This window comes from Abramis brama, assembly GCF_963993115.1.
Source record: "Abramis brama genome assembly, chromosome: 1".
Classification (NCBI taxonomy): Eukaryota; Metazoa; Chordata; class Actinopteri; order Cypriniformes; family Leuciscidae; genus Abramis; species Abramis brama.
Genome location: NC_139963.1, coordinates 11234633 through 11246833, shown reverse-complemented (window position 1 = coordinate 11246833; position 12201 = coordinate 11234633). Strand labels below are relative to the sequence as shown.

Genomic DNA, 12201 nt, shown 5'->3' with positions numbered 1-12201 from the left:
GAATCGCATTTCTGTGTGTGAATGAATGAACGGCAGAGATGCACGCTGTTTACCACAACTGGCAAAAGATGTTTTAAATTTGAATCGCGTTTCTGTGTGTGAATGAATGAACGGCAGAGATGCACGCTGTTTACCACAACTGGCAAAAGATGTTTTAAATTTGAATCGCGTTTCTGTGTGTGAATGAATGTTTCGCTTTTAGCAAACTGTATTGCTATACTGAGTAAAAATCGACTGAAATATGTTGAAATAAAATGTATTTGTATAAGCAACGTATTAAACTGCAAATTAACATTTATATTTCTTATATAAACGAAAGACCTATGTTACAGACATATGAAAGACAACATTTCGTTGATAAGTTTTGGATAGATTATACATTTTTACTGTAAAATATCTGCCATCTCAAATAAGCTTTTGTTTGCCAATTTTTGCTCATATGTTAAATATAGTATGTTTTGTCAAAGTAATCAAATAATATGTTATAGTGTTTATTCCAGTGTAGCCTAGGCTATATTCAAGTAATGAATCCTTAACTTTGAAATATGTATGATAAAATGTATACTTTAGTTTTTACAAGAAAGATTACACTTGAATTGTTGTTGTAATTGTAACCTTTTTAATAATAATAAAAAAAATATTTACAAGGTAGATGTAAACAAACTATTAAAAGGTAAATATAATCCTTTACTTTAAATAATTTTTATTGTGTTTTATTAGTGACAAATTTGGGGAGAGGATAAATATTCCAAAACTGAAAATACAGTATGAGAATTAACTGCACAATTACTAGACATGTTTTCCTTGGATATTATAGGCCAATTTGCAAGCACAATTTGTGGAAAAATAAAAAAAAATTGAGATGCTTCCAACTGTTGCTCTTGCATTCTTTCTTGTGGCTCAGTGACACACCTGAATGAATGGCTCATTAAGTATGCAGGCCCCATTGTCTCCTCAGGTGCGAACCACTAAATATGCATGATGGTGTTGGATCGTTGACGCCCACTCCGCATATTGCCTTTCCAAACAAAAAAGTGTTTTGCAAAATTTAAATCAATGTATTGTGTTATGTGAATGATTAGGCAGGATGATTTTCACATCATTTTGAAGAAAAAACTCTAGGCGACTCTAAAGTCTTATTGACACATATTTATTATGTGTTTTGTGGCCTTATTTCAGAAACTTTAGTTTTTAGTTTTTTCAATAACCATGCATAAACATTATTCTCTCAAAAATACAAACATGTACATGCATGCTGCTCACATATTATGGTAGCCCTGTTTGTGCTAAATAGAGTGTAATTACACCTTTGCCATTAATATGTTTATAAGAAACTGAAAAAAGCACAAATGTCAGGGCATGTCAGAACATCTCAAGGACCCCAAAAACACCTCAGACCCCAGAGGGTTAACATATTAATGAATCATTGTGAAAATCAAACCTCAGTATGTTGAGTTGACAGTTTGGACTCTTCAGTCCACATAGCAGCTTCACTCCTGCATCATGCAGGTCATTGTTACTCAGGTCCAGCTCTCTCAGCTGGGAGTTTGATGATTGTAGAGCCAAAGCCACAATTTTACAGTGCTGGTCAGTGAGGTTACAGCCTGCCAATCTGAAAAATGTGACTTTGGTTAAAATGCATCTTGGTGTCCACATCAGATTGCAAGAAATCTTTGATTAACCAGGTTCACCAAAAAAAGATCAAGCTGATTGACCATTCACTCTCTGGTCTTTACACATGAAGGTGCAGCAATAAAAAAAGAAAATAAAAGATAAACATAACACAGTATGATTCTTAACATACATTCTGCTCAACATACTTGAGTTTGTCTAGGTGGTTGACTGTATCAGAGAGCAGCTTCAGTCTTGAATCTCCTGGGTGATTGTAGCTCAGATCCAGCTCTCTCAGGTGTGAAGAGTTTGAACTCAGAGCTGATGCCAGAGCAGCACAACCTTCCTCAGTCACCATACAGCCAGATAATCTACAACAACAGTAAATATTCATGTTAGTGTGCTTCATTTTTACAAAGGTTTTAGATATTTTTTCTAGAATGTGTGACACAGCGTCAGGGATGCAGGATATGGGGATGCTGAGTGTCCTGCAACACACCTTACATAGGACTAAAAATACAACACTGCAAAAAGTATCAAAAACGGAGCTTAAATCTTATATTACAATATGAGTAATTTTATTTCACAATAACGATATATTTCACAATATAGTTATTTTTACTTTAAAGGGGTCCACCAGAACGTGCCATTCATTGCTAATATTAAGATGTCTCTTACCTTAGTCAAAAAAAAATAATAATAATAATTAATTAAAAAGAAAAAAATATGTATACTGGGAGGACGTTGAAAGACATCTGAAGAAAACCCATTTACTTTCAGGCAATACTGTTAAAGTGGGACAGTTGTATTGTCAAAGTGGAATAATTTATTTTATTCTTAAAAATTCTATACAGGGAACTGTTCTTGCACATTAACATATTAAATGTATAAATGGGCAAGTCAAACCTCAATATGTTGAGTTGACAGTTTGGACTCTTTAGTCCCTTGCAGAGCAGCTTCACCCCTGAATCCTGCAGCTCATTGTTACTCAGGTCCAGCTCTCTCAGGGGGGAGTTTGGTGATTGTAGAGCAGAAGCCACAATTTCACAGTGCTGATCAGTGAGATTACAGGCTGTTAATCTGAAAAAGGAGAATTAATAGTATTCATTTGGTTGAAAATGAAATCAACATATAACTGCCACAATTTATATACTATTATCCTTGTGAATACAAATCCATGAATTACTCATTATATATATATATATATATATATATATATATATATATATATATATATATACACACACAGGCATTTTATACTTTTTAAAGAAATTTCTAAATTAAAAATGTATTTCATATCCTGCCCAGTGTTGTCCTACAAACAATGTTCATGTTTAAGGCTATGAAAACAATAGTCAATGTAACCATGTAGGTTATGCTATATATTCATATATTGTGCACAATATATATACATTTCATTCTAACATTGTAACAACAACATTACAATCAAAAAACAAAAATAATGTTTTTTTTAAACCTGAAGCTAAATTCACTGCAAATGAAAATGAATAATAAAACACAGACTAAATGGTAACTGGTAAGAAGCACTAGAGCCCGACCGATATGGATTTTTGGGCGCCGATGCCGATACCGATAAAAAAAAGCCAGATACCGATATATCGGCCGATATTATTTATGTGTATATTATAATACAGTAGCAATATTATTTATGTGTATTATAGTACTGTAAGTTTGGACACACTTTCCAATTGGTGTGTACAAACTTTTGATGGGTACTGTATATAGAGTACACAGTATAAACAGAATAAATATATAAACGTTTTGCAATGATCACTCAAATGTGGTGATCAAACACTTGTGTGACAAAGATATGTAATGGAGGCAGGGTGAATGATAGAATGAGAATTTGAGCTGTAACCAAACTAGTTTGCATTGCATTTTATATTATATTATATTCTAAATACTGTTGCATAATCTTCACTAACGACTTTGTCTTTTAATTTAGTCACTTTATTTAAAACATAACTTGTATCAATAAATATATCAAAAGTGTCACTGACAAAACCTTATCTTCTATTTTTAATCTTAATTTCTCTAATATCTACCAGTGGAGGAAGAACTCAGATCTTTTTAGTAAAGTAAAATTAATAATATCATAATGAAAACGTTTAATTACATATGTACAGTAGTTTTATACTATTTTAAATAAGTAGTAAGCAAAATGTACTAAACGTGAAACTAGGCTATAGGGCTGGACCCGAATATTTGAATATTCGTTCGGTGGGTTGGTATTCGATTTGAAAATTTGACATTCCAATATTCCTTTTTTTTTTTTTTACATCTGGGATCCCCCGCGAAACGGTTCTCATTCGCGCTTGAATAAGGCCGGCGACACACTGACTGCGTGGCATGGCCATTTTTATTTCGGTTCCCATGTTAACAGGTTGGAGTTTGCACACTGCCTGCGTGAGACGCGTCTCTCAGGCACGGCTCGAGCCACGCGGAAAACGCATGCAAGCTAGAAATAGAACCGACGCGCAAGTGTTCCAGCAACGGGAGTGTTCTCTGGCTAGAGCGCAGAACAGCGGAGTTTGAGTTTCTATGGATGAAGTGCATGTCTGAGCTTGTGTTTTGGATTAAGCTGTGTTGCTTTGACATTGTGGAAAATAGAATAATAGAAACAAAATGTATTCGCCTTTTTACCCATTATTATCAATCTAAATTAATCTCATTTTTAATTTAACTTAATTTCGTTTTTCTTTATTTAAATTTCGTTTTTTCTTTATTTAAATTTCGTTTAATTTCTTTATTTAAATTTCGTTTTTTCTTTATTTAAATTTCGTTTTTCTTTATTTAAATTTCGTTTTTCTTTATTTAAATTTCGTTTAATTTCTTTATTTAAATTTCGTTTTTCTTTATTTAAATTTAGTTTTTCTTTATTTAAATTTAGTTTTTCTTTATTTAAATTACTGTGTCAGTAATTTTGTTAGTCAGAAAAATATTAGACTACCTTAAAAGTATTGCTTAATTTAACAGACCTGTGTGTGTGCGTTTTATATCACTGTCCTTATATCAGTGTCCGTTCTCTGCCCGCGTGAGGTGCGCCGCTTCCCGCTCGCGCTGTTCTGTAGTCTACTAAAAGTGTATTAATTCTGAACGTGTCGCATCTCGCGTGTCCATCTGGCTACTCTTAATGCAAAATGGCACTATATAAAGTGTTATAATTACATAAATTATTGGAATATTGCTTGATGTTGTAACGTAGCAGAATGAGCTTTAACACTGTGTCTACACCAGATGCGGCCGTTATTTTTTTCCACTTTTGCCAGTTCTTTGTGACAGCTTTTAGGTGCTTTATTAGCAGCGCCAGCGCCATCCTTACATAAATCACTGCATCGCTGCATTTTTTTTTATATTAATTTATCGGCCATTATAAATGCCGATACCGATAGTTAGGAAAATGCCTTATATCGGCCGATAATATCGGCCCGCCGATATATCGGTCGGGCTCTAAGAAGCACACATTTACACATCTGAGCTTAGTAATTATATTAGCCTACATATGATTACCCCATTACAATAGTCACTTTACAGTTACTTATATTATATAAATATTAAATATAAATTATTTAAATACATTTACTTGTAGGGTTAAAGTTCTACATATAGCACATTTAATGTCCAACAACAAATATTCTAGAAAAAGTTATATTTTAGTCAGAATTATGGCACTCCTATTCTGTTGCGCTCTGTCTGTTTGGTGTGCAGCAGCGCTCGTTCACTGAAATCTGTGAAGTTTACTATAGACTCGAGAGATACTATATTCAGAGCATCTGAAGGGGCAAGCAGTGTTAAACCATATGCATTTACTATATATTAAGGTTCAAAATCACTCATAAGATAAAGCATATCTCATATGGGACAATGGCATGTTTTCCTGCAGCAGCTCACTCTGTGTCCTTCGTTATTTTTCAGATGTGCTTGTAATATCAATCTACTGTATATCAATATAAACGGTATTGTTTCGTTCTATATGGTTTATAAAAATAAATCAATATATTGAACAAACTCAATACCACCCAGACTTTTGTTCATACTGTAATATATTTAGATTTCACACTCACAGAGCTTTTCTGCAGTTCCTCACAGCAGGTACCAGTCTCCATTTACCCTCTTTTGATTTAAAGTTGTACTTCATAAAGTCTAACTCATCTATCACCTCCTCTGACATCAGGATCATGTTTGCCAATGTTGAGCATTGTGCAAGAGAAAGACTTTTTCTTTTTGTTTCAGAGATTAAAAATGCCTGCATTTCGTTAACAACAGAGCTATCCTTCATCTCAATCATGCAGAGTGATAGATTCATCCATCTTTCAGGACTGACATTGTCTTTTTGACCTCGTTTGAGGTTTTGGATTATTTTCTTGATGCTCTCTGGGTTGTTCTCTGTGTGAATCAGCACATCCTTTAAGAGTCTCTGATTGGACTCCAGTGAGACGCCATGAAGGAATCGAAGTAAAAGATCCAGGTGTCCATTTTTACTCATCAAGGCTTTATTCATTACTCCCTTCAGGAGCTCGTCCAGAGGAACATTTTCACACTGAGTTCTGGACTTTCCTCTGAGGAACATTTTCATAACTTCACTCTTCTTGTGTAAATAGCAGAAAAAAACATACAGTGCTGCAAAAAATTCCTGAAAGCTCAGATGTACAAAGCTGTAAACCTTTCTATGATAAATCACAGATTCCTCCCTAAAGATCTCAGTGCAAATCCCAGAATACACTGAGGCGTCAGTGACGTCTATGCCGCTCTCTCTCAGGTCCCCCTCATAGAACATCACATTGCCCTTCATCAACTGATTGAAAGCCAGTTCAGCAAGTTTCACAATCATGTCTCTGTTGGACTTCAGGAGTTTCTCTGGATCTCTCTCTTCATACTTCTGGTTCCTCATATGAGTTTGAATGAGAAGGAAATGGATGTACATTTCAGTCAGAGTGTGAGGGATTTCTGCACTGAGATCTTGTTTCAGGATGTTTTGAAGCACAGTGGCTGAGATCCAGCAGAAGACGGGTATGTGGCACATGATGTGGAGGCTTCTTGCTTTTCTGATGTGTGAGATGATTCTGCTGGCTTGATGCTCATCACTGATTCTCTTGCTGAAATATTCCTCCTTCTGAGGGTCATTGAATCCCTGAATTTCTGTCACACGGTTGATGTATTTTGAGGGTATCTGATTGGCTGCTGCTGGTCTGGTGGTGATCCAGATGAGAGCAGAGGGAAGCAGATCTCCTTTCATGAGGTTTGACATCAATACACCCACTGATGAAGACTCAGTCACATCAGAAACTTTCCCACTCTCTGAAAACATCAGTGTCAATCTGCTTTCATCCAGACCATCAAAGATCAACACAACTGTACATTCATCATACATCTTTGAGTCCAGATCTCGAAGTTCAGGATGAAAGTCCAGCAGAAGTCTGTGAAGACTGTACTGATGATCTTTAATCAAGTTCAGCTCTCTAAATGGAAGCACAAACATGAAATCTACATCCTGATTGGCTTTTCCCTCGGCCCAGTCAAGAATGAACTTCTGCACAGAGACGGTTTTTCCAATTCCAGCGATGCCTTTAGTAAGAACAGTCTTGATTTTGTCGTTCTTCTCTCTTCTCCTCTCCTCATATCCAGGTTCAGGTGAAGGATCAAAGATGTCATTGCAGTTGATTGGAGTGTCTTGGAGTGTCCTGTAACTTTTCTCCATCTGTAGCACCTCATGTTCTTCATTCACTCCTTCACTCTCTCCCTCTATGATGTACAGCTGCGTGTAAATCCTGTTCAGGAGGGTCTGATTCTCTTGTAGTTTGATTCCCTCAAAAACCCTCTCATATCTGTTCTTCATGCTGGTTTTGTGCTGGTCTTTGACTCTCTGAAGATCATCATGCACTGGCTGGTGAGAATCGAGCTGCAGGGCTCGAGCTGTTAATCGAGCTGTTAATTTTCTTTCTGTGTCATGATGACTGATGTGTTTCTGACAGGAGGAGGATGAGCTGGTCTGACAGGACACATATCTGATCTGGTCAGATCTCACACCACTGAAAAGACATTAAGAGACAAACAGAAAAGACATTTATCAAAACAGAGACAATATTTAAATATATTTAACAATGAAAGGTGTTATTTAAAATCATACCACAACCACAATGATCAAGAAATGTTTGTTTAATAAACCTCTTTTACATATAATATATTGTGGCCAGTTGATTTCATGACATAAAGTTCCTCAATGGTCTGTTCCCCTCCATTATTGCACAATTTGTTTGTCTCCCCCTTACGGAACAAAAATATTACATAATACATTTCCATATATGGGAAACTAGTGCTTATATATTTAAATAAACTGCAATATATCCATTGGCCATGTATAGCTATATATTGATACATATAAAACTTTCCACTGAGTAAATGTGTAAATGTGTCTTTAGCCCTATTCGGACAGGACTAGTTTACAAGGGGGACGTTGGAGAAATTTGTGTTTCACAGATGTACTTTGCAATTATAATCATGTCCGAATCTGCCATGTCTCTGTTTTTCTCACACAACTTTCAATGGAAAATTACCTACTGTTTTTCGGCAAACTGAATGGTCCTCTGAGAAATCTAATACTGTCAAATGCGAATGTCAATGATTGCTGACATTGTATTATACTAATGCTTCTCCTCATTTGCATTCTTTCATTTCATTACAACATGGATGGTATCCGACGAAAAAATTATAAAAATTATAAAACTGACATATAGAGCCAAATCGTGGAAACTGCAATGACTGCCCATTTTAATATCAGTGTCAGGTACTTGTCTAGATATCTCTGCTCACTTATGTGGGTTTATTATAAAGAGTCACTTCTATAAAATTAAACAAAGTTTATTAAATAGGGTTTTAATTTTAAATAAAAGTTATATCAATAAGTAATTCATCAAAAAAAAAAACACATACTTCATCCATGATGCGTGCAAGCATAGCAGATGTCCATCTGTAATCGGTGCATGAAATCACAGACATCTGGTGATAAGAACTGTAACTCAAACTCAGCGGTATACAGCACATAATGGTAAGTACTTTATTACTATTTTGTTTTACTCACAAGCCGCATGAACATTCAGCCAGCGCCCGATGACTGACGATTCGTTCACCAAACCAAATTCATCAGGAAAGTTCTTTGATTAACACTCGACTTGTATCTGAATTGCAAGGTATCATTTCAAACTGTTTGCCTTCTTGTTCATATGTTAACAAACCTCTGTTGAATTGCATTGTTGGACTCTGTTATTGTCAAACATGTATTGATAATGAATTGTCCTAATCAATGGCTTTGACATGGTCGACTACTATATATAGTTGGTTAGTCCTCCCAACTCCAACATGTTGCCTATGTAGTTAATCGCTAGTAATCAAGAATATGAAAACGCAATTCCATTTAATCCAAATTTTTAAGGTTTTACATCTTTAGTAATTGCAGTAATTAAAGTTAATGTGACAACCAAAATCTATTCTCTTTAAATAGCAGCTATCTTTTGTTGCCAGCATGAGCACAATACTTAAAGGAGGCTATAGCCAACAAACCTTGTTTATAGTGAAGGGCTGGGCTTGTTGCACAAAGTTCAAGATTAGTTTTAGCAAACTCAGTTTTTTCTGGCTCAAAAGATGGGTTGGTTTTTAGCGGTTCATCGCCATGGTAACTTACACCTGTTTCACACACTCCGTTTGCACGTAGATCACTTATAATTCAATGCATTACTTATAGATTTATATATTAATTTGCACAAGCAAGTGGCAAGAACATTTAAACATGTACTTTTGTTAAAATCACAAACATGAAATTAAAACTTACAAATGACAAAAACAGTCGACTCTCATTGTAACGATAACCAGCTGGAGTGCCCTTGAGAGCCACCAGAGGGCACTCCACACCTGACTCTCATGTTCACTCACAGACTACATCTCCCATCATTCTCTGCCTGGACTCATCAGCACTCATTATCACATTCACCTTGAAGACTAAAATTTTTATCTAATATTGTTTTTAGTATTATTATTACTCTTTTATTAATATTCATTAACAGTAATATTATTAATCTTTTATATCCACTCATTTATCCATTGTAATGAATTGTATTTTGTGAATCATGGAGGAGAGACTTTGTGAGACTTCGAGTGTGTTGGAGTTAGACTGAAATGTATGTGCAGTGTTTTCACTGAGCATAGCATAAGAGATACATTGTTAATGGAAACCACATGTTTCTCTGGTGATGTACTGTTTTAGTTACATTATAGTCATGTGTTTCACATCATGTGTTTTTCTGATAATGCAGTTTTCTGGTCAACATATACAATACGAGATGTTGGCTATAAAAACCAAGCCCTTCTGTCTGAAAAGCAGGAAGAGATGGAAATGTAGGAAAGATGACTGAGAAGCTGAATTAGACCTTTGCTTGGTCCATTGTCTCTTCCTCCTATGTTTTATAAACCAAATAAATAAGAGATCTCTTGGCAAAATCACTGGTGTCTGATTCCATGAAATTAAACAACAGGGGAAAGCCAGATTTTTAAATCAACAACCTGTATCTCATCTTCTTGTTTAGTTCACCCCATATAAGCCTGGTTCACCCCATCACTCACTGCGAAGTTTTGTATGTTGTTGCACTGCACTTCTGAGCGTTCTTCCCTGGTTTTGTGTCTCTTGGTTTTTGGATATCTTGCCCTGTTCCCTGGATTACTCTCTTGCCTCTGGTCCCTGGATTACTCTCTTGCCTCTGGTCCCTGCCTGTTTTGTTTGTTTGTTTTGTTTGTTTGTTTGGACTGCCTTCCAGTGTATGACCTATTGCTTGTTCTTTGGATTACCCCTAAATAAAGCTGCGTTTGGATCTTTACCTTCGAGTCTCGGAGCAGATCGTAACAGAAAACTTCGCCATACCTAGATCCAGCAGCGATGCCATCAGATACAGCAGTACAAATCCTGCGTCTCCGTCAGGGGAATCGGCCGATTGAGAGGTATGTCGAGGAGTTTATTGAACTGGCAAATCTCACCTCAATGAACACAGAATGCCTTAAGATCTTTTTTTGGGGAGGGCTATCTGAACCGCTCAGTTCATTCATGCCCTTGCATGATCCTCACGAGACTTTGGAGCACTATATTGATCTGGCCCTTTTGTTAAGCGGATCATCGTTTACTGTGGGCGGGGTAGAGGAGGAGCTCCGTGAGCCTGCAGTATCCCCTCAGCCTGAGCTTCTCCTCGTCAGCCCTGCCGAGCCTGCACTTCACGCCAGTCCAGCCGAGCCTGCACTTCACGCCAGTCCAGCCGAGCCTGCACTTCACGCCAGTCCAGCCGAGCCCGCACTTCACGCCAGATCTGCCCTCAGCCAAGGCAGTATGCGTCATGCCCGCCGCGCCTGAGACAGCAAGCGACATGCCCGCCAAGCTAGAGTCTTCACCGCTGGTCCCGTCCAGCACAGAGCCCTCTTCACCGCTGGTCCCGTCCAGCACAGAGCCTTCTTCACCGCTGGTCCCGTCCAGCACAGAGCCTTCACTGCTGGTCCCATCCAGCACAGAGCCCTCTTCATCGCTGGTTCCATCCAGCACAGAGCCCTCTTCGCCGCTGGTCCTGCCCAGCACAGAGCCCTCTTCATCGCTGGTTCCGTCCAGCTCAGAGCCCTCTTCGCCGCTGGTTCTGCCCAGCTCAGAGCCCTCTTCGCCGCTGGTTCCGTCCAGTTCAGAGCCCTCTTCATCGCTGGTCCTTTCCAGCAAAAGGGCCCTCTTCATCGCTGGTCCTAACCAGCTCAGAGTCCTCTTCGCCGCTGGTCCTACCCAGCTCAAAGCCCTCGCCGCTGGTCCCGTCAAGCTCAGAGCGCGCTGATCCTGAGCCAGAGACTGTTCACGTCACTTCTGCCGAGCCAGAGCCAGAGCTTCACGTCAGTCCTGCCGAGCCAGAGCTTCACGTCAGTCCTGCCGAGCCAGAGCCAGAGCTTCACGCCAGTCCTGCCGAGCCAGAGCCAGAGCTTCACGTCAGTCCTGCCGAGCCAGAGCCAGAGCCAGAGCTTCACGTCAGTCCTGCCAAGCCAGAGCCAGAGCTTCACGTCAGTCCTGCCGAGCCAGAGCCAGAGCCAGAGCTTCACGTCAGTCCTGCCGAGCCAGAGCCAGAGCCAGAGCTTCACGTTAGTCCTGCCGAGCCAGAGCTTCACGTCAGTCCTGCCGAGCCAGAGCCAGAGCTTCACGTCACGTCTGCCCGTCCAGAGTCTCGTCCCGCCGAGACTGAAATTGTTCCTGAGCCTGAATCTGATACTGATCCTGAGCCTGAATCTGTTCCTCTTCCTGCGCCTGTGTCTTCGGACAAGATGGCCGACTCCACGCCTGTGTCTTCGGACAAGATGGCCGACTCCACGCCTGTGTCCTCGGACAAGATGGCCGACTCCACGCCTGTGTCTTCGGACAAGATGGCCGACTCCACGCCTGTGTCTTCGGACAAGATGGCCGACTCCACGCCTGTGTCTTCGGACAAGATGGCCGACTCCACGCCTGTGCCTTCGGACAAGATGGCTGAAACCACGCCTGTGTCTTCGGACAAGATGGCCACCGCC

At 38.9% G+C, this 12201-nt stretch overlaps 2 protein-coding genes across 5 annotated transcripts in view; both read right to left on the bottom strand.

Moving 5' to 3' along the window:
* Positions 1-12201, bottom strand: part of LOC311085971 (NACHT, LRR and PYD domains-containing protein 3-like) — a 77392-nt gene that overhangs the window by 52555 nt on the left and 12636 nt on the right. For 2 of the 4 annotated variants that reach the window (XM_084118590.1, XM_084118591.1), the window contains exons 4-7: positions 5697-7661; positions 2518-2691; positions 1821-1982; positions 1442-1612 (exon numbers count right to left, since the gene is read on the bottom strand). In XM_084118590.1, coding sequence (XP_083974716.1) covers positions 1442-1612; positions 1821-1982; positions 2518-2691; positions 5697-7661 — 2472 coding nt within the window. Of the gene's footprint in view, positions 1-604; positions 1019-1441; positions 1613-1820; positions 1983-2517; positions 2692-5696; positions 7662-12201 lie in introns of those variants that run through there. The other 2 variants (XM_084118593.1, XM_084118592.1) reach the window with 2 other exon arrangements.
* On the bottom strand, positions 9484-11386 carry LOC311097294 (uncharacterized protein; the record flags this gene model as incomplete). The annotated part of the gene is made up of 2 exons (XM_084136887.1): positions 9484-9616; positions 10186-11386. The coding sequence occupies one exon, from the start codon at positions 11384-11386 to the stop codon at positions 10787-10789; it is 600 nt and encodes a 199-aa protein (XP_083993013.1). The 3' UTR covers positions 9484-9616; positions 10186-10786.